This window comes from Asparagus officinalis, chromosome 7 (assembly GCF_001876935.1).
Source record: "Asparagus officinalis chromosome 7, Aspof.V1, whole genome shotgun sequence".
In the NCBI taxonomy this organism is placed as follows: Eukaryota; Viridiplantae; Streptophyta; class Magnoliopsida; order Asparagales; family Asparagaceae; genus Asparagus; species Asparagus officinalis.
The window spans coordinates 141,478,670-141,505,845 of NC_033800.1; the positions used below are offsets into that span (position 1 = coordinate 141,478,670).

Genomic DNA, 27,176 nt, shown 5'->3' on the forward strand with positions numbered 1-27,176 from the left:
AAAAGACTTTTACATTGAAGGATGTGAAATATGTTCCCTCAATTACCAAAAACTTAGTCTCTGAAAGCCTGCTGTGTGACACAGGTATAAGACTGGATTTCTAAGGAGGAAAGGTTGTGTTATCTTTTAAGAAAAATATATTTTAGCAATGCATACCGTATTGATGGCATGTATAAGATCGGTACTATTATACCCAACTCAGTTGTAAATAAAGTATCCTTTTCTGCTTACTTCTCTGTATTGTGGCATAATAGGCTGGGACATGTAAATTATAGAAAGTTGTCTAGCATGGAGAAATTAGGATTACTTCTAAAATGTGGGGTTAACAAACCCGTGTAGATTGTCTAAAAATCAACAGATAGCTGATCCCCCATCAAACACAGATGATGGAAGTTACAATCTGACGACTTCTAGAAGGCTATAATTTGAAGACTTTCACGTAGATCGATGAAGGTTATAATCTAATGACCTTCATAACAACCGATGAAACCTCTAGTTCAACAGCCTTCACAATCAACATCGGGAGTTACAATCTGATGACTCTCATATTTTTAAGGAGCCAAGATGAAGATTACAAGATGACGGTCTTTGCAACGCTACAACAAAAGATACCATAAATTGATGGTCTCTTCACATCAAAACACAGAGGTCATCCCTACATTACAACCTCAAAACGCAGAGGTCATCCCTGTGTTAAAACCTCAAACGCAGAGGTCATCCCTGTGTTACAACATCAAAACGCAGAGGTCATGCTCACGTTTCAGAGTCAAAATACAGAGGTCATCACCAGCGCTCCAGTTAAAAACGCAGAGTTCACAGACTCAAAATGCAGAGTTCATCTCTGTATCCCAACTCTGCGTTTTAGATTTACAACACAGCGCAAACTGTGCGTTCAGCCACCAAAATAGGCCCAACTTTGCGTTTTAAGTCTAAAACACAGAGTTCGGGCCCTGAACGTTATTTTCCAGCATTTGACTCGTTCAAAGCACAAACTGAACGGTTTCAAAACCGTTTTCTACATGATTTGGGGATCTATTTAAGAGGGCGGTTATACCCTATTCAGCCTCACGTAGGAGCGAATTAAGGGGGGTTTTATACCCCTTAATCCCTTATAAATACCAAGAAACTCAATTAAGTTCGGGCTCTTGAATTGATCCTCTTTTCAACAGCAAAGAAGAGATCTTTTGGAAGATCATCTTTAAGGGAGAGCGACATTTATCTTGGGAGAGCTCAGAGCATTCTTCGACAATAGGAGTTTTCTTCATCCTTGGCTTACAAACTAATTTCGGTTAAATCAACTCTTTCATAGAGTTTCAAACTCATCCAGAGTTCTAACACTTGCTTCGCAAGTCCTTCATAGCGTCAAATCGTGATGAGAAGACCACGTTCTAGTGAAATAAGACATTCAGATCATCAACAGAGAGCAAATTTAACGCGAGCATTTGAAGGAGGCACTTCATAGCCACCGTGAAAAACCCAGAATTAAACAAAGAGGAGAATTCAAGTCAATTCTCTTATCTTTTGTAATCAGGAAATTCAACTTGTAATCGAGATTGAGAGAGTTGTAAACATTCTTTTTTTATCATTGTCTTATTACAAATTTTTTACCAAACAACCTGAGAAGTGTGAAGTTTGCGCGCAAGCGAAACTGACAAGGAAGCCCTTTCCAAGTGTCACAAGGAGCACTAACCTATTGGATTTGATTCACTCATATACTTGTGATTTCAAGAGCTTTGTCACTCGAGACGGCATGAAGTACTTCATCACCTTATTGATGATCATTCTCGCTTTTGTCGCTTCTACCTGCTAAAATCTAAAAATGAAATCTTCAGCAAGTTTATCGAGTTTCAGACTCATGTAGAGAAGCAGCTTAGACTTCAGGTGAAATGACTCAGGAGCGATAGAGGAGGAGAGTACCGATCTAAGGAGTCAGAAGCATACTTTAAGAAGCATGGAATCATTTCTAAAAGTACGGTTCTGTATTCTTCATATTATAATGGGATTGCATAAAAGAAGAATCGCACATTAACCGAGATGGTGAATTTCATGCTAATCATATCTGGTCTACCTACCTGCTATTGGGGAGAGGCTTTGCTAATAGCAAACTGGATTCTGAACAGAGTATCCTATTTCAAAACTGATAGTACTCCTCATCAGTTATGGTTAGGATATCCAAATCCTTTGGATATTCTCAAAGTGTGGGGGTGTCTCGCATATGTTCGAGTTCCAGATATCAGAAGGCCTTTGCTCGGACCAAAGGCAAACAAATATGTGTTTCTTGGTTTTGCTAAAGATAGCGATACTTGCAGATTTCTGGATCTTGGAATCAACTCCGCCAGTGAAGCTCGGGAAGCAGAATTATTTAAAGATAAGTTTATCAAGGATAAAGGTTTGTTGCTCAAAGATATACCAGAGAATATTGGTATGTCAGATGCACCAGAGGATCCAGTTTTGTGAGAAACTAAAAGTGTCAATGATGAAAGAGTTACTGAACCATCTTCCAAGCATTTCAGGATACAGAAAGATTTTGGACATGACTTCATCACCTATAATATGGAAGGAGACCCACAGACTTTTCAAAAAGCAATATAGTCAACAGACGTTCTTCTGTGGAAAGAAGCTATAGATGATGAGATGGATTCTTTAATCCAAAACTATACTTAGGAGCTGGTTAATGTACCTGAAGGTACAATGCATATCAGTTGCAAGTGGATCTTCAAGAAGAAGCTTCGTCCTAATGATACTATTGAGAAATACAAAGCAAGACTGGTGGCAAAAGGATTCTCTCAGAAAGAAAGAATAGATTTCTTTGATATCTATACACCAGTTTGCAGGATCACTACCATCATAGTGTTTATAGCATGGGTGGCGATTAAAAGGTTTGTCATACATCAAACGAATGTGAAGACTGTCTTTCTCAATGGAGATCTCATAGAAAGACTTGATGCTCCAGCTTGTAAAGTTTGTAAACTTGTTAAGTCTCTGTATGGACTTAAGCAGACATCAAAACTCTGGCATGAGAAGTTCGATGGGGTTGTTCACAATAATGATATTCAAAGATCAGTGGTAGTCTTATGTATGCGATGAGCTACACGAGACCAGACATAGCATTCGCTGTAGGAATGCTTAGTAGGTTCACAAGTAATCCTAAAAAGTTTCATTGGGATGATGTCCAGAGATTGACGAGATACTTGAAAGGAACTATAGGTCTAGGCTTATTCTACACTGGATATCCGGTTGTAATCGAAGGTTATTCAGATATGAGCTGATGCTCAGAACCAGTGAGTACAGATCTACTAGAGGTTTTGTCTTCACCATGGGTAGAGCTGTCATCTCGTGGAAGTCTAAGAAGCAAACTATAATTGTATAGTCATCGATGGAATCTGAGTTCGCACTCTGTGCTATAGGAGATGAAACTGAGTGGCTCATTTGTTTTCTTCGAGACCTTCCATTGATAGAATTGCAAGACATAATTACTATCTATTGTGATAATCATGCGGTGAGTGATGTGGCAGCGAACTCGATGTTCAATGAAAAGAAGCGGATCATTCGTCTGAAGCATGGCTATTTGAGAGAACTCATTTGCTAAGAGTCATCTGTGTGATTAACGTCCGGTCTTCAAAGAATGTGGCTAGTCCTTTGACTAAAGGTTTGAAAAAGGACATAGTCGAAAGGATGTTTGTTGGAATGTGTCTCAAAGTTTTGTGAGTCTTACAAATACTTACCATTTACATCAAGTCATTAGTTTAAAGTTTATGCTACTAATGATAAGATGATTGGTTCAAAAGTCGAGTAAGATTTGTAAAAATTTGGTGAGTCTTACAAATACTTATCATTTACATCAAGTCATTAGTTCAAAGCTTACGCTATTAATGATAAAATAATTAGTTTAAAAGTCAAGTAAGATTTGTAACTGAAATCCTATCATGTTAAAGAGGATGGTTGTTAAGCCTTAATGAGTCCAAAGCATTTCGGATGCGGGCTGTTGGATAGGTAACATGTCTAAAGGACTCACCGATGATCCTATCATGTAAAGGGGTTGGCTGTTATACCTTAATGAGTCCAAAGTATTTTAGATACGAGGTGTTAGATAAAAAACACGCCTAAAGGACTCACCTAGAATCCTATCATGAGAGAGGATGGATCTTAAGCCTTAATGAGTTCAAAACATCTCGGATGCGGGATGTTTGGTAGGAAACATACCTAAAAAACTCACCTATGCATGGGTGGAGATTTGGTCGTCTCCTATGGGGTCTTGTGAAAAGATACCTAGAGCTCTAGCAGAAACCAGGACATGCACAAGATCATAAATGTGCAAAGCAAAGGCAAATGCTAGTGTTGTTCAAAGTGAAAACTATCACAAAAGAGTTTGATCTTGTGTGATCGTTGGATTTTTAGATATGTGCTGGTTCAAGTCTCTACGACATCATGCACCTATCTTTTATTTAGTTGGTCTAAGAGGAATTCAAGTCCTCACGACATCTACCTTATACACAATAATTGAAACAACGACACCATAACACGACACTAGTTTAAAAACTTGTAGGGGATTGTTGGATTTTTTTATCAAAGCCGCTTTCCAAAATGAGTTTTCAAACTATATTTATATTAACTACTAATACTTTTCATAAATGCTTAGTAGTCTAGTAAAAAGTTAAAGTTTTGGTGTTTCAAAATATCCTCTTTTCGAGGCTTGCTAACGACAAGCTGATAAGTATTTTGTTTTAATTAATCCCTCATAAGTTCTAGTGGGTTGTGGGCCGTGGGTCATGGGTCGTGGGCCAATGGGCCGGGGATCGGGGCTAATCGGGCTGAGACGCTAACTGGCGCTTTGTTAGGCATACTTTGCACTTCGCACAGAGGCATCAGGGCTAGGTGGTGCCCTTTGGCGTCACATTGGCTGCCATGAATGATACCTCGTAGGCTGATTCGTAGCATGCAGACGAGCTATGCATTCACACGAGGGTGTGACCCTAGCGTTCTCGAGATCAGACAACGCTCCTCTATTTGACGAGGTTCATCAATTGGTTGACGTTTGACGATGTTCGTCAATTGGTTGATGAGGTTCACCTTTTCGACGAGCTTCGCCCGTTTGACGAGGTTCGTCAATTGGTTGATGAGGTTCACATGTTCGACGAGGTTCGCGCATTTGACGAGGTTCGTCACTTGGTTGAAAAGGTTCATCTGTTCGACGAGGTTCGCCTGTTTGATGAGGTTCGCTCATTCGACGAGGTTCGACCTATTGACGTTCGCCCGTTTGACAAGGTTCGCCCGTTCGACGAGGTTCGTCCTATTGATGATGTTCGTCTAATTTGCTGAGATGCGCCCCTCGCGTTGCGAAGTAACGCATCCATTGATTGCCTCACCTTCAGACGTTACTGCATGTAACAGTTACAACAACATTTAAATCAATTAATGTTATAATCATAATTGTCATTATGATTTATGACTGATCATAATTGTCATTATGATTTATAACAGTCACATTGATAGTAGGTGACTCTTGAGCTGGCCTTAGAGGCCTATAAATAGCGCCTCTTGGGGCAGATCTTGGAGACACGAACGTGAGAGCTATTGTACACACGAAATATATTGAGCTGTTGTGTTGTTGCTGCAGAAACTGTGCTAAAAGGAACTTTTCCTGAAACCGAAAGGTTTTGAACCAAAAGGTTCTGAGACCGATGAGATCTTTGCCTTGACCTAAAGGTCTTATAGATCAAGGAGATATTGACAGTACTGGGTTGGTGCACACCAGAATACTATATTGTTGTTCCTGAAAACAGTTTGGCCTTGGGATCCTTGCACCGGAGTAGGTCAAATATTGTTTTAAGCACAACGTTTCACAAACACACAGCAGTTAACTTAAAAAGTTTAAAATTACAGCACATCAACTTTCACTGTTTCATTACAGATTTAACCACAATCTCCAACAGGTTGTTCTAATAGAATTTGGACTCTCGTGTGCCATTTGAACTAAAGAAGTTTTGTCTCTAGAACTAAACCGGTGCCTTAAAGTCTTTAGCCAGGTGATTAACATTTTGACCACTCCCCTCCGTGATAGCAGGAAAAATCAATGCGTTCAACCACTTCAATTCCATGAAGTAGGACCACAAATCCCTCCCAACAAACTCTCGTAGAGCAAATCCTAATCGTAAGTTCAACTTTTTTTGACGTATTCAATTAGTTTTGATGCAATTTTGTCAGGCTCCTTTTCAACCTTTTGCTCCGTGATTGGATTCTTTTTGAGAGCGAGAATGCAAGAAATTGGGACCACCATTGCCCACTCATTTTCCACACATTGTACGTCCTTTTATTCCTTTCAGTGCACAGAAACTAATTTCTGTACAAAATTTTACATCTCAGGTCAATAGAAGCATATCTAGTGAGGTCCTTTTGGAATACGGCAGTCAAGCCTCATTATTATTAGTGTGAAACGCGAAATGAACGTCACGTGACTTCGTTTTCTCATTGATGACGAGCCCTACTCAATTGCATTGTAACATAAATGGGAGGGAGCTGTGGGTTTGAATTCAAAAGAAATGGTTGTTGGTATTAGTTTTCAAGAGATTGAGAGTGATTTGTGTTTGGGTCCACATTTTGGTTTCATAGAGAGAGAGAGAAAAAAAAAAAGATTGGCGCATGATTAGATTGTTGACTACTAATGCTAGTGATCGATTATATCCCCGCTTCAAACATTTGAAAGTTGTTAGTGGGAACTTATGATTTTAGACATCTACTTTTTTCTTCCCCTTTTTAAGTGATGTTAAAGAAAACCGCTTTTTAGACTTTTTCCGGTTAAACATTAAGGCCTTGTTTGGCAAAGGGTTATGGAAGAGGGGTTAAAAAGAAGGATTAATGTATTTAGCTCATTCGATAATCTGGATGACTAAATTATTAACCCGTTAAATAAGTTTTATTTTAGTTCTTGTGATCAGTTTTAGTGTTTGGGAATAATAATGATTTTGACTATTTTCTTTATAATTAGAAGAGTTAACTCTTAATCATTCTAAATAGGAGTATTAGTAAACCCCTCATTTTGAGGGGTTAACTCATTTTAATCCCTCTAGAGGGGTTAGCTTAACACTTTTATATTTTTTATGTTTGGCAAATTATGGAGGGTTAACTCACTTTAACCATTGTATAGATTTTTTGTGTTTGACGGGTTAATAAGGGATTAGGTCTCCTTAACCCCTCACTTAATCCTTTGTCAGACGGTACCCAAAAAAATTGTTCTCTTTCGTAGTAGTATATTATTTAATGTACGTTAAATTGGTTATAACTTGTCTTGAGCAAGAATAAGAACAAGTACGATTAATTGTGACCCGTGTTAGTAATGAAGTAAGCACATAACTAAGTAACAAACTAGCCTATAACAACAACAAAAAATCTTTATCGAAATTGTTAAGGCCCGTCACATGAATTATTCTTTCATTCAATTCAATTAAGAATCAACTCCTCTCTTAAGTTAACTACTACTGTATCTTTTTTTTAATTATTTTCAACCCAAGTTCCCATTTAACTTCTCCCATTGATTTTTTTTATACCAATTTGGTATATTAGCCCTCTATCTTGGCTCGTGAACGTTATATAACTTGTTTATGCTTTAATTGCAAGATCATAAGACACGAATTCATGTCCCGTGGTGAATGCTGAAGGTGGAGAAAACGTCATTACGACAAATTGTCGAAGCTCTAGATTCACTTTCAAAGAGGTGGGTTTTGACATCTCTGCCATGGATACATCATCGTCATCAAAAGGAGAAGCAAAAAAAAAAAAAAAAAAAAAAANGTGGAAACTTTCTGAAGACATTATACAAGGTTAAAGCTTCTCAAGAAGTAACAATGGCTTCCCAAGCAATTTCATCAATTTTTCTTTGTTAGTTTCCATTTTCTATTATTCGACAAAATCAGTTTCGAAATTGAATTTAGTAATCACCTTCGCAAGGAAAAACAATAGATGACTCCTTTTACCAGAGAGACGGTACGTGAATCTTTTCCCATTGAAACTCGCCATCATTTGCATTATGGCGAAAGAAACAGAGAACTAAGTTCCATAAATTCAATTGGATGTTCACAAAAAGCAAGAGCATGAGACAATAAATAACGGGTGTCCGTTACACATACAAATTGAACGCTAGGGTGCTCAAAATTTTAATCGATCTGTCGATCAAAGTACATTGTAATCCCAGATGAAGATTGCTTGTTGCCTCGCGTCATTCCTCGTCTGAGTAATTGAACTTTATGGAATGTGATTGTAAATCAATCTGCCCGCCCCTGTAGGTTCCCCTCTTCTTCTTGGTCTTCTCATGTCTAAAATCTCTGCAAAGCAAGAGTGAAAAATGTTGGCCATACACATAAACATGGACGTGGTCTAAAGATTTCCAACACTAAAATTTTTGCAGCTAAAAGTTCATAATGCAAAAGGAGAGAATTTTAGTCTATGTAGATACTGTGGCTTCAAGATAAAAAATTCATAATGCAGAAGGTATTTGAGACTCGATGCACACTATAGGTACTAAGGATTCAAGCCGCATTTCAACGCGAATCAGAAATTTTAGATTTAGGTCAAAGCTTTCCAGTTTAACTTCAAATTAAACAAACATATTCTGTCTACTCAGTCTCTTGCCATTTGATTTTGTGAGTAAACAGGTAAGAGAAATACCATATCATAGAACGTGAGTAAGTCCTTTTCTCAGCGTGGATCATAGAATTAACCATGGGAAACAGTTCTTTTACTTGATTTTCCAGGTAAATCGATAGATTATACCAATTATCCCAAGGAAAAAGAAGGCGAGTCATTGCTGGCCGCTGGCCGTTCGATAAATATTAAAAAGACTACCAGAAGAAGGCCCTTGAAGGTCAGGTAAGTATCTAAATGGGATTATTTCCTTAAGTACGCAGCAAGAGAGTTAAAAGGCAGAAGTGCTGATGGTATAACCACATAAACCAATGAAGTTACAAACTTACAAGTAATTTGCTACTAGACTAATATATTTCCAACCACATTTAGTCGACCAGACTTTTCAGCAACAGGGCAGGAAAAAATGCCTAAAGATTGAAGATGGGACAAACTGAAATGAGTAGTGCTACCTAAGCGCCGAAAAGGAAGAATGAGAATGAAACTCGTGGAAAATTTGAGAGGGAGAGCACTGATTGAGGACAAAATGAGGTAAAACCATGTGAGACAGTTTGACATATACAATAAAACTACTAGATGACAGATGAGCTGGTTGGAAGTGATTAATTGCTGTTGGTAATAGAAAAAAAGAGAGCGCAGAATTCCTGGATGAGACTATAAGAAAGAGAGAAAGATCCAATTTTGCCTGAGGAATGGCCTTTAACAGAGCTAAAAGAAAGAACAGGAACCCTGTTCAACAATTGGAAAAGGGGCTGAAACCTATGGCTAGATTCGCTCAAGGATGGCACTGAGATCATATAGTTAACAGGTCCAATTCTGAGAATAAAATCACTATAAATAATCAGTTAGAACTAGCAAAATGGCTAGATTCTATAGATGGCATAAGAAAAGCATGTAACTAATTCAGGTTCAACTCCAAGAAGAAGAGTATATTTTGTGAGTGCGTGTCAGAAAACCATATTGCTGGAAAACAGTTTCCTCACAGGACTATCGTGTGCAACTAGTATGTTCAAGAAAAGATAGCAATTGTAAATAGCATGAAGTATAACAGCAGTCTATGAGCATTACCTTCCCCTAACTTGACCAAGAACTTCTTGTGCCTTCGCACCATATCCACTGCCTGTGTCATCCTGTTAACAAGATATAAAAGTTGTATGATATTAGTGAGGCCTATATACTATAGGAAAAGCATAATAGTCATTATCATTATTTTCAAGAAAATAAGAAACAAACAGATACCAGAGCCCAGTAAGAATTATCTTGAAGTCTCTCATCAGCAAATTTAACCTCATCAACCTTCACTCTTTGAAACGCATTGACTGTTTTCGGCTGCGATAATAGCAACACAGACAAATGAACTCAGAACTTTTATCTACACAAATTCACCAACCATTATCAAGAAATCAAATTCCAGAAAAACGTGTGGATTTGCAGTATTGATAAGTCAAATCAGAATAGGCAAATTGGTGGGAAAAATTTCATCAACTCTTACAGTAACCTTTAAGGTTATGACTGCAGCGAAGATGAGCAGGAGCCTCAACAGAGCAGTATAGTGGTTTTCACAATGGAAGGATATCTCTACTTGGGACTTGATTATTGGGTTCACGTATGGGTTCTATACAGAGAAACTGTTGTGAACTTATTCTTGATGCCTTGGTTGAGGAGATGCTACGTAGCAAAGGTACTTGTATCTTGAGGTCGACATTTGTGTTGGGACACTTTTCAAATATACCATGCACTTCTCAAACATATACTTGATTATATAAAGGTTTAGAACATTTGTTAATTGTAATCCTACACTTACTTTCTTTTTGTTTATATACATCTCTTAAAATCCCTCTACCCAACGCCAGAACTCTAAAGTTGTGGCAAGAGTTGAGGATAATATTTTTATATCCTAACATGCCTTCGCAAGTTGAGCGCCCTTGTTATGGGCCGAAACCTGGACTCACACAGCGGTATCAATTTTTTAAAAAAATCTGCTTTAAATGTGTGGCCGACGGTATGTGAACATGGGTTCTTTCGATACCATCTTAAAGTCCCTCTAACCAGTACACCAAAACTTTGAAGTTATGGTGGGAGTTAAAGATTATATTTTTATATTCTAATAACATAAAAAACTATAATTCAATCAATAAGGGCTACCAAAAATTGAGTTGCGGAAAAATGGTCATAAGTTTAGACATGTCCAGCTATTATGTAACACACTGAAAAACCCAATATTTATTCCTTTTGCAAAGTCATGTGTGTGTGGGCAATATGGAAGAACTTGGTACCAAACACAAATTGTGCTTGCAAACACAAATTGTGCTTGGCAGTGAGGTGGTTAATTCCAATCCACTCATTCAAATGGGGGATCACATTCACATAGGTTGGAGAATGGATGAGAATGAGACACATTACTACTAAGGACAAAATTTGTGCTTAGTACAAAGTTCCTACATCTCTCTCTCTCTCTTTCTCTCTCTCTCTCTCTCTCTCTCTCTCTCTCTCTATATATATATATATATATATATATATATATATATAGAGAGAGAGAGAGAGAGATATATATATATATAAAGAGAGAGAGAAATATCAAAATTTTATCATACTACACTCTTGGATGCATGGAGATGGCTATGCATGCATGTAAGAACTCTCCTTTAATATCAGTCTACATATATAATAATGTCGTAATGTTGTATCTTAGGTCCTATTTTTAGGGAATTGTTATGTCCTATGAAGCACGGACACGCATAACATGAAGCCGTGTCGTGTCCGTGTCGGACACACGTGTCGAACACACGTGTCCTATGTATTTTTTAGGATTTGCCTCGTGTCGGCGTGTCGGATGGCCGTGTCGGATCCGTGTCCGTGCTACATAGCTGATGACATTCGCACCTCTACAAGCTCGTCTTCTCTTCTATTCTGTTCCTTTTACTTTTTCTTCTTGTCATCTCACCTCTTCAAGTTTCTCTTATCTTCTATTATCTTCCTCCCTCTTCAACCATATTTTCATTCTTTTAGGGCTGTGGTTGAACAAGTAGAGGACTTATTAAGATGACCCCTCACTCAACTTTCACAATGGTCTTCTTTATCAGTACTTTAACCAACCATACTTCCATCGTTTCAATATAACAGTGTGCTGGACTGCTGGTTATATTAATTGAACTGTGCAATTATTGTAAAGTGCAGCAACTTTCCATTTGCTTTGCGTGAATCTAAAACTGTTCTTTTGCTTAGCATGAGCTTTCACACTGCCTTTGGTTCAGACAAGGGATTAATGATGGACCATATCCTCAACTGTTCATATCATTCAGATCGTTTCTAGGTGCGCCATGGCGTTTACCTCGAATTTCACCGTACATTGAATATATACAAATGTATGATATACATGGTTATGACCATCCTCTACATTCTGGTATGCAACTTATGTTAATTTTGAGTTATTGGGTTAACTTCTTTGGATGATCTTTATATTATTTGACAATTTCATTATAAATATTTTCAACAAAAAAAAGTAAGAATTTGTTCAATGTAAAGTCTAGTTCTGTTTCAAGCATATTTTAAAGCAGTGCCCAGTTTGTTGGCCACCATCTATGTTACCCGGGTACTTCTATCACAAAACCATACCCGTACCCAACACGTACCCATACCCAAACTGGAATTCTTACTTTGAAAATCATGTCATACAAAATATAATTTGATCACAACCCTTTTGAAAGGATATTACTTTGTCAGCAATATAGTAGAAACTAGGAGTTAAAATTTTCATGTTATTCAGATTATGATGGTTGCACAATAAAGAAACAAAATAAAAATCTATACTACTTCTAAAAGAGAAAACAAACGTCAAAACTTTTGCATACCCATTTTGCCCTTTACAAATTTCTTAATTCTAATTTTATCCTTTTTTTCCCTATTTTGCCCTTCTTCTGTAATCTTTGTTTATTAAATTATTAGTATTATTAAATAATTTACTCTTTCAAATATAACTTCCAACCTTCAAAATTCTCTTTAATTAATTTTTTCTATGCACATTAAACTCTCATTTAAGGTTAATTTCACATAACCTTGCCATTTACTCTTCCAAATATAACTTTCAAACTTTCAATTTCACTTTTATTTTTCTATTCTTGCATTTAAACCTCATTTACTCTTTCAAATATAGATCCCGACATTTCAACTTACATTTGATGATTCTATCACATAATTTAAATTTTCATCTTCTTTTATGTAGGTTTATGATTATAATGAGAATTGTGTTCTATTTTTCCAGTTTGCGTCAATAAATTGTTTCTAGGGTCATCTTTGATTTTTAAATTTTAATCTTGTTTTATTTAAACTTACGATGATAACTGCGTTTTTCCCAATTTGCGTCAGTGTATATACTCTGAGGGTGATAAACGACTTTGGGGATCATTGTGGTTGTTGTAACTCAAATGGGCGGAAAGGTGAAATTCTCAAAATCATGATTAATATTCTTGAATTGATGAATACCCAATCTTATGCTCCCATTGATGCTTTATTAAGGTAAAACATTGCACCCTTTTGTTAAAAAATGACAGAAGGAATAAATTATATTTAAATTTTTATTCTATCATATAATTTATTAGGATTATTTACAAAATCTTGATGATTTATTCTTTTGTTTCGATAAATTTTTGAAGTTGTTGCTAGGTTTAATAATTATGTAAAGAAATGGATCGTTTTAAGTTCTTGAAGATGAATTTTTTGTCTCCTCTGCTAATGGAAGGTATACGTGGGTTTAATCCGAGTTATTTCTGCAGTCTTGATTATTTATTCTTTTTTATTTTGCAATTATAGAATATTATTATATTAGGGATTGGATGAAGTTTACAGAAAAGTCAGTCATGTTAGTACTCTTTTATGGTGTAAATTTCACAAATTCCCAACGTCGACTCATTTTGGTTTAACCCACCTCACCTCACCCGCTAACTTTTGGGGTTTTCACAAAAATCCCATAAACTCTTAACTTTTTTTAACATCTCCCTAACCACATAAACACCACTTTCTCAGTTTCGGTTTAGTAAATTTCCTAAACACCAACCTTTTCATGTAAGGCGTATTTTGAAAAAGGTCAAAGCTTGTGTGGATTTTATGTAAACACCAAAAGTAGGGGGGTTTAAATGACATTATTGTTTTTGGTCAACACTAGCTTGACCCGTTACAACATTAATATTAAACATATTATTAATCTTTTATACATTAATTATACTAAAATGTTATAAATAAAATGTTATAATATTTATTTTACATTATTATAGTATTACAATATTAAATATAATACAATATAATATTGCATGATGTATTAGAATAATATATTGTACTTTAATGTGTTATATTATATTATAATTATTACATATTATTTTTAAATAATAATATATTTAATTATTTTGATATATCAATTTTTTTGTTATATATTATATAAACTATACTTCTATACTACTTATAAAAGAGAATATGAGTGTCAAAACTTTTAATTTTCCAAAATATCCTTCAAACTTCACTCAAATCACCATATTGCTCTCAAATTAATATGCAACCCAATGTAATTAATTAAATCATCAAATGTAATAATAATTACACAAAACCATACCCCCTCCAAATCAATTATGTAACATCTTGTAAACTTTACTATGTGCACTAAAATATAGAGGGTAATGTATTAAACCTGTAACATCTTGTAAACTTTACTATGTGCACTAAAATATAGAGGGTAATGTATTAAACCAAATTGCTTGTTCTGAATTCCAAAGAACTTTACTATGTGCACTAAAATATAGAGGGTAATGTATTAAACCAAATTGCTTGTTCTGAATTCCAAAGATTAAGTTATGGCTTTCTCTCTCAATTAAAATCAGCTAATTAAATTATGGAGAGTTAATTAATTTTAAAAGTGGAGATGTAGCATTTATGTTTTCTTAATTAAAATCTATTAAAATGGAGAGTGCTTGGAATTCCAAGGGTGTAGTTGCATCTTTCTCTCTCAATTAAAATCAGTTTGATCATGGTGAGTGCTAGGGATTATAGGTGACTCGCACAATGTTTGTTTAGCTCGATTTTGAGCAACGATAGTTGAGCCATTTCTCAGCATCCGTTTGGGGTCATTTGCTACTGAAGCTTGAGCCACTCGAATGCAATCACTTGCAACCTCTCATTCTTCACAATTTTATTATCTCTTATAATCAATATGTATCAAATCTCGCATAAAAACTTACAACTTTACCTTTGAATTTATCCTAGGTTTTAAATTTGCAACCAAAATCACAAGATTAGCTGTCGGCGAGCTTACGAAAGATAATGGAGAAGCTAGCGAATGGTCATAATTGAACAGAAGGGTGCGTACCTTTATAACGGGGTTAAAATTAGACCTAAAAAACAATTTGGGTTGATTGTCAGAAAAAGAAATATTTTTCATTTTTTAATTTATTACAGATAGCCAACAACCTCAACGTCAGAGTATACGAAAGTCAATAAGGAGCCCTGCAAGATCAAGAGCTTGTTGGAATTGTGAATTAGGAATTGAGAACCAAAACAAAGGTATGTTCTATTATATAAACTGGAATTTTTTATTCAATTGATCCAAAATGTTGTTTGATGCTTAAGAAAAGCTCTCTCAGTTACATATAGATATACTAGACGATGGAATTCTGGCTGTGTGCTTCAAGCTCTGGAATGGTGAGTCAAGAACTTCTTTGCTTATGTGTCCTTTTTAAATTACTTTGTTATTACAACAAATAGGTCGTAGCTAAAATTTAAAAAAGTTTTTCTTCCATATATACCCTCAAATTTAGTGAACTTGCATCTTTAAAAAGAATAGTGCTAATTAAACTACTCATCTAAAACTACCCCCGACCCCGAGCAACTATAGAAAGAAGTGTTCTGATTTGGCTAATCAAACGATATGGATGAGAAGAGGAGCAACATTCAGGTATCCACATTTTTGTAGTTTAAGCAGAGGTTTTTCTTTCTAATAGTCCAAATTGAATCTTTTTGGGAATTTTTTTTCCTTTTCTTTTGGACCGTATGTATGATAATATGATTTCATCACTCGTACTAAGAGAAAATCAATTACATTATTTTTTTACCGTGAAACTTTTGTCCTTCCTTCTTTGTAAGAACCCTTAGGACAGGATGGACCTACGAGTAATTACAAAGTTTTGAGGGACTGATATATAACTACTAAAAATTTCAGGACTAATATCTAGATAACCCTAACTATTTAGCTGTGTAACTATAGTTTCTCTCTTTAGTTTACCACTGCCAATTGAATGTTTATCATGTTTCGTTACATCTATGTATGTCCAAAATCAAATACTATTTGTATGCCTATACCCATAGGTCAGGTTGTGATGAACAAATTTTTTAAAGTGAAATAGACATTTTCTATGTGTTACTAGGTATGTATAAACTACTACAAAATCCACATATTTTGCTTTGCATCATATATATAATCTATTTACATAATATATTACTACAACAATTATCATTACTTTTGTTCTCAATATGGATTAGTTCTACATGTATATCATGCTCAGCGAAGTCAATAACAACGAATCAGTCAAAAAATTATTTATCCTTATTCATTGATACTCATTTATTTGTAAATGTACGTACTAAAATACTCAAACTTCTTTCCAATAATTTTCTATAAACAATTCTTTATCTTTTTCCTTCAAGCCAGCGTACTACCTTCTTGCCCATGAAAAAATTTAGAATATAAAATAAGTATGCCATGTGCGTTGCACGTACACTATACTAGTAAAAATAAAAATTAATTAATTAATTAATCAATTAATTAAAAGGAGCTATTTTGTGAGACAGACGTGTAGAGTGCTGATTGTACTATATTTGGTACATTAAGATGCAGAACTCAAAGAGCTATATTAATAGTAGTTATTCTTACCTCAGCTGAGTGTTTTTCCTTTTTCTTTGATTTTGTTGCAGTCCCCTTCTCTTCTTCATTTTTCTTAGATTCACCACTAGGCAATTGACGTGTGCCCAATTCCTTCTCCTCATGCTGACAGCTAGGATCTTGTTCTTGATTAGATGTTATGCCAGCTTCATCAGAGCTTTCACTGCCTTTCTTTTTCTTCCTTTTTTTACAAGCATTTGTGTCCTCACTCTCTAGTGAAGACTTATCCAACTTTTGTGGAGTTTCACTTTTCTTGCTATTTTCATCATGTAATGCTCTTTCTTCAGAATCCAGTCTTTTTCTTTTCTTGTGAACTTTTTTCTCAATGTTTCCATTGTTTTCTGATATTGAGTCCTTTTCCTTTACAGATTCAGATTCTTTAGAGGTTTCTGTAGTTTGTTTGATCTCATTAACAGAAAGAGAATCTGTGACTGAATTTGTTTTCTTTTTCTTTTTCTTTTCACTTTTATGTTCTCCATTTGTCTCTGCTGGTAGATTGATCATGTTGGGCAAAGACTTCAGTTCGGCTATTTTCTCTTCAACATCTTCTTGAAACTTTTCTTTGTGATCCTTGGCTTCAGTGTTCTCGTTATGATCCTCTGAGCTCATCTTGTGTTTCTTCCTTTTCTTTGCCTTATCATGTGTGTCGCACTCTTTGGCTATCTCAGGACTGATTTCCAAATGACTCTTGTTTGCATTTTCTTCAACAGAGGCAGGAGGTTCTTTCTTTTTCTTTTTCTTATCTTTTATTTCAACATGCAAGGTACTGTAAGCCAGAACAAATCAGAATAAGATGCAAAATATAATCTATGAGCAAGACCTAGTATAATTAAACACAGAATGATAAGAAATCAAAGACATTAATGACATGAGAAAGAGTACTGCAATAGAAGAGTTCCGTTACAACCAAAGAACATCATTATTTTAATCTCTCTTAGCTATTTTTATCAATTTCTTGGATGAGACGTCAATTGATATCGCAAAGCAAAATTGTAAAAGTGAAGAATTTATCAAAGATAAGATGTCATACAGATCCATACTACATTCTAGAAAAATCATAGACAAAATTTGTAATTCACTTCCTGGAGAGGAGTACACTATAAACTGACAAAAACAAAGTAAAATATTAATTGGTGGGCCAGTGGCCTTGCCACAGTATCTGTCAATAGATAACAAATAGGAAATCTAAGTTAGGATTGTTCTTATAATATAGTTTGAGATCACTTTTGCAATAAAGTTAGAGCCTACGTCAAATTAGACAGTAGAGATAAATTCCAATCTTTAGTCCAGTCAGATTAGGAATGAAGTACACCATGAATTTATTTGCAGAGAGATTATGAGATAGATAAATAAATAGGTGTCAGCCTATCTTCAAATAACAGGTTACAGGTGCATAATTCTTTCCTGAAGGAACTCCTGATGCCCGTGCTTTTAAAGACCTAGACGTCGGAATTCATGCACAGGATGCCAGATGAAAAAAATGAACAAGTTTTGTTTTCTTTATAAAAAATGAATCACCGATGATGGAGATCCTCTCTCTAACTCTTTCTCTCTCTCCCCCCTCTCTATTCTCTCGTCTCAGGAACAGAAAAAGAAAAAGAAGAACAGCAGCAGAGGTGAACAAAGTATAACAGACAATAAAACCTAATTATAATAATTTTAATATAAAAGGTCGCTTTATGACCTTAAAGTATCATATTATTTCTTAGATCTTTTTATTATATTTGTTTATTAAATATGCGATAATTTATCTTACATAATTCAGAATTGGCTATGACACACAATTCAATTGGAGCGATAACATAATTTTCCTTGTGTCATTAAGAAGAGTCTTTTTTCATATTTCATCTTCAGGTCATTATATTTAATTATTTTAAGCTACGTATTTAGGTATACACTTTCAATAATATTTACATTAGAATATATTGAAATTCTTATTGTTGTTTTTATTGAATTTATTTACATGGAAAAGGACTTTATTATTTCATACTTATGTCTTCTTATAATGTACAATGTAAGAGAGATTTAATTAGCAAGCTCTATTATATGCTTTAGAAAGTTCCAAAATTAAAGAAAGAGAAAAGAAAAGGAATGGAAAATGTTTTGTATGAAATGACCAAATTATTCTCGTGTCTTTAGTGAGATGAAGGACAATTTTCCCATGTCCTTCATACTTTTCCTACCCTCACTAGGTCCTTATTATAGTAGTACTATTGATTAGAAGCAAGGTTGCTGATAGCGGATCGCGGCGCGGCGCGACGAAGTACCGCTAAGGCTATATAGGGCTATTGCGGCGAAATCGCGGCAAATAGCGTACAGTCAAATAGCGGTCAAATTTAAATATATTTAAATATCCTAAATAATAAGAAAATTCATAAAAAATCTAAAAATTCAATTAGTTGTAATTTTCTTGTATTATCAATAAATAACAATTAATAAGCTTGTTGTATGAATGAAACTATGAAGAAATTCAAGAAACATAGCATCATAATATGTGTGATACTGGGTTTAGCCGCTTTTAACAACAAAAATCCGCTTTTAACCGCGAAAATCCGCTTTTAACCGGGAAAATCCGCTTTTAACCGCGAAAACCTGCTTTTAACCCGCTAAAATCCGCTTTTACGCGCTATTTGAATGAATAGCGGATTTTCCCGCTTAAGCCAGCCGCGAAACCCCTATGCGTAGCGCTGAAGGGCCGCGACCGCTATTCGAGCCGCTATAGCCCCGCTATTGGCCGCTATTTACAACACTGATTAGAAGATCAGTGAATCTTTATGTATTTTAATTTTAGACTAACACTTTGAAGAATGAAAAAGAGCATGTCTTAAAAACAAATAAGAGCCTAAAAACCACAAGTGAACACATGTTGATGAGTTTATCCCGTTAATGCTACTTGTCATCTTATTTAGAGTTTTATAACGTCTAGCTAACATGAATGTCTTAAGTTTCAATTTTAGAATAATATGCTTGAGTGCTTGCTATCTTGTAAACAAGTTGGTCAGATCTAGAGCAACTAATCTCAAATGATCAATTTGAAATCCTACCAGTGACAGCACATCTATATAGCTCCTGCTGGTGTCTGAAAATCTAGATTGCATTAAACTCGTCTCAGACAATCGAAAAACAAGTGATAAAAGATGAACAATGCAACATAATTCTTATAAACAAGATCTTAAATGTATTGGTGTAAGACAATGAATTGAAACTGTACTGTGTAGTTCTTCAACGTGCTAATGGTAATCTATTGAACTCATAAACCAATTATGAGCTATATTCTTAACTATTGAGAATAAGGATTGCTCATCCTTCTTTGTCTATCAAAACATCATAAAGTGGCAATTTTTCATCTAGACTAAGCATTGATATCTGAGGGGTTCAACTAAGACTTGTGTGCATTTGCACAAGTTGTTGATCATGTTTCCATCATTTTCTAGATTAAGCTTCAATATGCAAAAGAAAATAAATTGTTAAAATAGATATTACAAAAATCATACATACAACAATTATCTCTTTTGATGCAGTGATGCCAGCAAAGATTGGAGAACCCGGTTTTTCTCCTTTTTGAATTGACTCTATTACAATTATAGGTATAATTCAATGAAAATGTAGCTAGCCAAGTAATTAACAATACCTTGTTTCCAAGAACTTGAAAAATAGATCTTCAAGATTAATCGAAGCTGCTGCGGAACCATCACTCTAAAAAACCAAAAAGACAAAGAAAGTGTCAACGTTAGCAGAACTAGTACACGATGATGGCGCATAGTACTTAGTAACTAAAAGAAGAAAATCTCCTAAATTGATTATAATCTCTACTACGATAATGTAAATCTACACTTGTGATCGCAGTTAAGACAGACAATCTACAAAATGACATTGATGAAAGTTAAAATTAACGATTTATTTAGAAGAAAGAAATGGAAACTATAAATCACGATTTCATTGCAGCCTAATTAAGCGGAAATTATATGCAACTCAAAACTTAGATTTACACACATCACCAAAAATATGTGCTTCCACTAAAAATGAGGATATAAGCAACAATAACCACATCAATTCCCGAATCCAGGCACCAAAAAGTCACACAACACTATAGTTTTTTTAAAAAGCCCATAAAAGTTCATAAGTTTGCAAATCAAAGGACAATCGTACCTCGATCTCAGCCTCAGACCGAAACGCAGACAGCGTCCTGAGGAACCCACTGCTCTCGAGGAAGCCCGCAATCGAACTGAGAAGCAACTTCCGATCCTTTCTCCTGCCCCCATCGCCGTCTACTTCTAGGGTTTCGGGCGCACCTGAACCATTTTCTAGGGTTTCTGACGCCCTGCCCCTCGATTCCTTCTTCTTCTTCTTGTTCTCCTTCTCCATTTCTTTGTTCTTGAGTTTGCTGTCGATTGAGGTCGAGGATTTGGAGTCGAGCATGACCTGACGAGGGACGAAGGGGATTAGGGCTGACGTGGCGGGCGGCTTTGGCGCCCGCAGCATGAGCAGTTGCGAGGGCGAAGGGAGACCGCGAGACAACAGTAGGGGTTTATGAAAAAGCTATGAGAACTGGGTCGGGTTAAGGTTTTACATTGGACCCGCTTTAGATTTGGGTGTAGTTCTAGCATATTCTATCCATTTGGAAAGCGGATCGGGTAGAAGACTGCTGCTTCAAATGTCCATCGGGCTAATAGCCCGAGAAAAGTACGTTATCTTTACAAATTTACGAGATTGCCCTTGACCGTGTCTCACAAACCCTAGCCTTCTTCCATAAATAACGCCGCCGCCTCCGTCTGAAATTATCATCCCATTCTTCCCCTCAATTCCGCCTCCTCCCTCTTACCAACTCTCCTTTACGAAATTTGCAAAAAAAAAAAAAAGTGTTAAAAAAAATTTCCTCCTCTCATTCGTCGTTTTTATTACCAGATTTTTCAGTATTTTTTTTGTTGTTCTCAATTGATTTGATTTTATTAGTGTGATTTTATCAAATATTTAGGAGTGTGATGATAAATTGATGCCGCCCCAGTCTTAGATCTGTTCATCGAAGCAGGCGGTGATGACTGGCTTTGTTATCTTTATTATCTGATTCCCTTTCCCATCGATCTTTCCTTCGAAAAGAAACTAATTTTTTTTAAAAAATTAAATTAAAAAGGGAGGCGTGATGACATCAAATCCATATACATTTTCTGTATTCCAGATGATGATTACCTTGATCATGCACTACCATCTGATCTCTCTTCAAATTTTTCATAAAGTTTTCTTAATTATTAAATATCTTAGTTTTGTGCAATCTGTGATGAAATTGCAAATAGTTGCTGATTATAAATGATTATTTAGCAGATTAATCACCATCTTTCGGCTGAGATTGCACAGTTGATTTGTTTTGTTTGAAATTCATTTTTATTTCTATTTTATAAAAATAAATAGATGTAGCGTATAAATTTGTTAAATGCCATGAGGTATCTGATGCTTAGTCCAAATAAATGGCTGGGTATCTCGTTGGATTGGCAGAAAACGGATGGAGCAGGCCTTGCGACACTGGTGCTCTTTTCTATGGGCTTCCTGTTACTTTTTTCCTGCTCACATTTTATTCATTAAAAAATAGTTTTTTAAGAGTTTTTTTTGCGTGAATAATTAGTAAAAAACCGATCGTTTTGTTGATTATTTAGCAAAAACTACATCTTTTTTGCGACGGACCAAAAATAGGTCATTTTCGTAAAACAGGATCTCCGAAACATATGAGACTATTAGTTCCTTATGTTTAGTGGCTCCTAATTGCCCATTAGTTTCGTGGGTTTTCTCAAGGCAACTCAAAAAGTATAGTCCCGTGCGTTAAGCATAGATGTGATTTGTCCACACGGGACTGGTAGTTTTGTGGGCTTACTTAGCACACCCTAAACATGCACAGTCCACACGGGAATAGTAGTTTTGTGGACTTACTAAGCACATCCTAAACATGCACAGAACACACTTGGAGCTATATCGCTTCATATTGTTTTGCTTTGGCAGACCTGTTTGGACTATGGAAATATAACATTCACTTTATATAATTATTATATAATATAATATTTATGCATTTATAAATCTTATGAAATAAAAACTAGATAAAAATATATTTAATGAAAATAGCTATGTTATATACACATTCATATGACAAAATATCCCAAACAAATTCAATTATATATTATTTATCTTTATTTAATGAATTCTTCTATCTGATGGTGTATAGAGTGGATGAGGCTTCCATCATTTGAGTAATTCTATTGTTATAGAGATTTACTTCACATTTGATCTTTACATAGAAGGGATATTTTGTCGCAAGGGTTGTCTTTCTGTTTGTATATATTTTACACTGAAAAGTTAGCACAAAGGGCTAATAGTTTACACGCAATTTCAGGGCCTAATATCAAAAGCATAAAGATTTGAGGGACTATTACATTTAAGGGACTAACATAACATCTATGAAACCTGTTCTAATTGTTTACCTGCTCTGTTGTCAGCTCTTTTCAATAGTCAATTCAAATTATTTCCGTTAATATCTCTCAATGCGCTTATTAATCATTTTGGTTCCTAGTAGAAAGGCATGTTTTGCAATTTATTTTTGAAATGAGAAAATATGTTGAAATAGGAAAATCATACAGGGTCCTTTGAAAGCTTTTACACACCATTACAAATTCCTAATAGATTTCCCATCATTTTTAGTGCTGAAACAATTTCAACTTGCTCTTAGTTAAACTAACTGAATCATTTTTAGTGCTGAAACAATTTCAACTTGCTCTTAGTTAAACTAACTGAAAATAGCTGGTATAATAATAATAATAATAATAATTAACTAACTAAAATAAAAGGAAATTTTTTTTATGGAAAAAAATTATTTATCTCAGCTATTCAACATAAAAGAAAGAGAAAAAAAACTCTTCGGATCTTTTGAATTTCAAGTATGTTATAAGAAATTCAAGAGGGTTATTATCACAAAGGGTTTTATGAAAAATTATGGGAAAATGTCAATGGTTGTTAGATCATTTATTAAGAAAAATAAAGTATGTTATAAGAAGTTAAAAAACTCATCAATTTTGAAAACTGGTTTTAATTCCCTTACTTTTTACTTAACAATAGTTATCAGATTTCTCATTGTGACCAACAGTTCTGCACGGCAACGAATCAGCAGAGGCTAAACCCAGCAAGGTTGTCTTCTGTTTGCAAAGTGTGCTAGCATGAAATACCGTAAACTAGTGGTTTGCGCTGGTATCTGCTCTCTTGATAGGAGGGATTAATCTGGAACAACGCATATCTTCCTAATGTTCAAGGAAAGGAACTACTCTGTAACAAAACATAATAGCGTGTGTTTGGTGGGAAAATTCAAAAAAGACAATTGAGAATTAAATTTGTTTTATTCTTTTTGACAGGCTCAGAAAAAAAGATTAATTACAATTTTCTCGATACAATTTTTTTCTAACAGATTTAGAAAAGAAATTACAAATCTTCTTGATCCGTCAATTTACAAAAGAGAGAAGGGATTACGAAGATCCTTCTCTTTGTTTAACATGGGTTCTTCTTGGTGTCGATGAGATGTCTTCTTTGAAACTTGTGTCGAGTTTGTTTCTCGTTGACGATCCGACGTTTCACCATGTTGGAATAAAGTCTATTTTTCTCGGATTTGATGTTGCGGAGAACTTGCGCGGCAAGTTGAACATAACTCTTGACGAGTTTAGAAATTCAGAACGAGCTTAAAACTCTGTTAAAGAGTTGATTTGAACCGCAAATCGGTTAATAAGGCAAGGATAACAATTCCAAGATCTCTTTTACTGAAAAAATGCTTCAAGATCTCCAAGTGCCGATCTTCAAAATCTAGATCCCTAAAAAGATTGATCTCCAAAGATTGACTTCCTATGCAAAAATGCTGATTCAATTGAAGATCCTGAACTCAGTTGAGTTTTTCGCCATTTATAAGGGATTAAGGGGTGTAATTGTCCCAATTAATTCGCTCATAAGTGGTGGAGTGATCCTCTCAAATTGTGAAAAACTGTTTTGAAATCGTTCATCTCGTGTTTGAACGAGTCAAACACAAGAATTGCGTTCTGGGCACGAATTATGAGTGACTTGAAACGATGAGTTGGGCTCTTTATTTGAGCCTGAAAATGCAGCCACGAACTCTGCGTTTTGAGTCTGAAACGAAGCCACGAACTCTGCGTTTTGAGTCTGGAACGCAGCCACGAAATCTAAGTTTTGTTTCTGGAACGCAGCCACGAACTCCGCATTTTGTTGTTGGGACGCAGAGATGAACTTTGTGTTTTAACTTTGGAACGCAGAGGCGAGCCTCAGGTGAGTTTGGCGAGCTTCAGGCTAAGTCCATCAGGTGAAGTCCAGTCTTGCAGACGGACTTCAGAATATAACTTGCTGCGAATAACAGGTCATAACTTTCAAATCGTATGTCGGAATTGGACGAATTATATATGAAAATCGACTATCTCGACGAGACGAAGCCGATCAAACCAACCATTAGGGTTGGTTTTGCTCCCGTTCGTTTCGCCAAATTCCTTATGGTTTGAGAGATATCTACGTTTTGACTTGAAGAGACCGTTAATTTGTAGTCTCTTTTATTAGAGCGTTGTAAAGATCATTATCTTATAACATTCGTATTGACTCCTTGAAAATAAGAGAGTCATCAGATTGTAACTACTGATGTTGATTATGAAGGCTGTTGAATTAGAACTTTCATCGATCTACGTGAAAGTTTTCAAATTGTAATCTTCTGGAAGCCGTCAGATTGTAATTTTCATCATCAATGTTTGATGAGGATCAGTTATCTGCAGTAATTTTTAGATAAACAGCATGCAATGATTCGAGGAATTGATTTTGAAATAACTCTTAGGATTTGCGGAAACAATTGGCAATATTATGACTTGAGGAACTCATATCTAAAAAAGAACCCCATAAACAAAATATAAAAAAGAAAACGGAATAAAAGGAGGATAGAAACAGTATATAACCGCTGAATGATTTCCGTCGTCACATAAAATCAACACATGTACACGCGACGCAACAAACATTGGAAAAACTACCGAACGCCATCACAAGCTGCTCATAGGATCCCCATGTTCTTGAGCCCCAAGACGACCCCGACCCCCATTATGTGGCCGACGGTACCGCACGCTAGCGTATCAGCCAGCGTGAACCCGGCGGGGTCGCCGGTCTGCAGGCCGGAGTCGCGAACTTCGAGCTTGAGTCCCGCCGTGGCCTTCCTGTTTGCGGACGGCGCGAGCCCGAATCGGCCGGCGAATAGCATCAAGCTCGTGGTGGTCACCATTATCTGCACAACACCCGGACAAGTTTAGAGAATGTCGAGGGATTTGTCAAGAGCGATATTGAAATTGTAATAGTCTAATTTTATAATGGGTGTCATCCTGCAAATCTTATCTTTGATAAATGATAAACTTATGGATATATATTATTATCTTTAAAATAGGGGTCATTCTACATAAAACACAATTGATTGTTAATTTATACATAAATCATCTTTAAGCTGTTTTTTTTTTTTTGCAATCAACCGCTTGCATTCATCTTGAAGTAAAGTTTTTACGGTTTCACTGTGATAACTAGTTGTCAAATATCAAATATATTAGAGAGAATCGTTGATGGAGGTGAGGGGAGATCAATGTCAAAAAAAATTTAGCTGAAAAGTGAGCCTTGACTACAACAAAAAACCTCTTTAAATGTGGTTCATATATAACCTAAAAATCAAAGATGTTTTCTATAGGATAAACCATGTTTTGAAGGCGGTTTCTCTATAAAAAAGAACCCCCCTATCTACAGATTCTCAAGGCACGCACAGTTCAAATCTAATTGAGCTGCTGGCTTGAAAAAGAAAAACACTACAGGCACACCCTCTACCATACCTCCGGTCACACCCCCTCTCCCTCTACAGTGCAGGGGGCCCCACCTGAGATTTTAAAAAATCTCAAGTGGGCCCCCTGTACTGTAGAGGGAGAGGGGGTGTGACCGGAGGTGTGACAGAGGGTGTGCCTGTAGCGTCACCCCTTAAAAAATACTATTATCTGACCATCATTACGTAAACATTTGCTCATAAATTAACGCTGAACCTCATCATTCGCTTTCACTTAGTCAGAATGACAACAATCCAACATCACGCGGTAAAAATTTGCATTACAGAGTTGTGATAGATTAGATCTACTTGTTTTTAGCTGTTCAACTTAAGTAGTTTGGCAAATCTCCGTCGACCTAATTGAAGTGGTTTAATTCTAACAAGGTTAAGAAGAAGAAAAATGAGCTTTTAGAAAAAACGGGTCGATTCTGACTCAGTTTTCGTCAAACACGATTTAACTTGTTAACCATATCGGCGGATACTAGCCTGGTTAAAGGAGAGCTGCCAAACACACCCTTATGTTTTAGCTTTCAAACGAGTTCAGGATAAAATCTTACATCGTTTATTGTCAAACCACATGAGAAGAGTTGATATAATAGTTCTTTATTTTTATTTTGTTTATAACATAACCCGAAATCGAATATAGAATCGTGAGATTCATATTGGAACCCCCAAACCATCCGGTGGTTCGTAACAACCCCATTTTCGAAGTGAAACTTCGAGGAAAGAGGGACTCACAATGTTAGTCGACGAGCC

At 35.7% G+C, this 27,176-nt stretch overlaps 2 protein-coding genes across 2 annotated transcripts in view; both read right to left on the reverse strand.

The window, feature by feature from the left end:
- LOC109848352 (suppressor protein SRP40) lies at positions 7,965-21,078 on the reverse strand. The gene is made up of 6 exons (XM_020417801.1): positions 20,708-21,078; positions 20,190-20,254; positions 16,550-17,324; positions 9,877-9,966; positions 9,706-9,767; positions 7,965-8,318 (listed from the first exon to the last, which is right to left on the reverse strand). Exons 1-6 carry the CDS (start codon positions 21,038-21,040, stop codon positions 8,213-8,215), a joined length of 1,431 nt encoding a protein of 476 aa, XP_020273390.1. The 5' UTR covers positions 21,041-21,078; the 3' UTR covers positions 7,965-8,212.
- Positions 25,412-27,176, reverse strand: part of LOC109850215 (photosystem I reaction center subunit psaK, chloroplastic) — a 2,024-nt gene continuing 259 nt past the window's right edge. The window contains exons 2-3 of the mRNA XM_020420177.1: positions 27,159-27,176; positions 25,412-25,847 (exon numbers count right to left, since the gene is read on the reverse strand). The exon at positions 27,159-27,176 is cut by the window's right edge and continues 26 nt beyond it. Of these exons, the coding sequence (XP_020275766.1) occupies positions 25,620-25,847; positions 27,159-27,176 (246 nt within the window). The 3' untranslated portion in view covers positions 25,412-25,619. The remainder of the gene's footprint in view (positions 25,848-27,158) is intronic.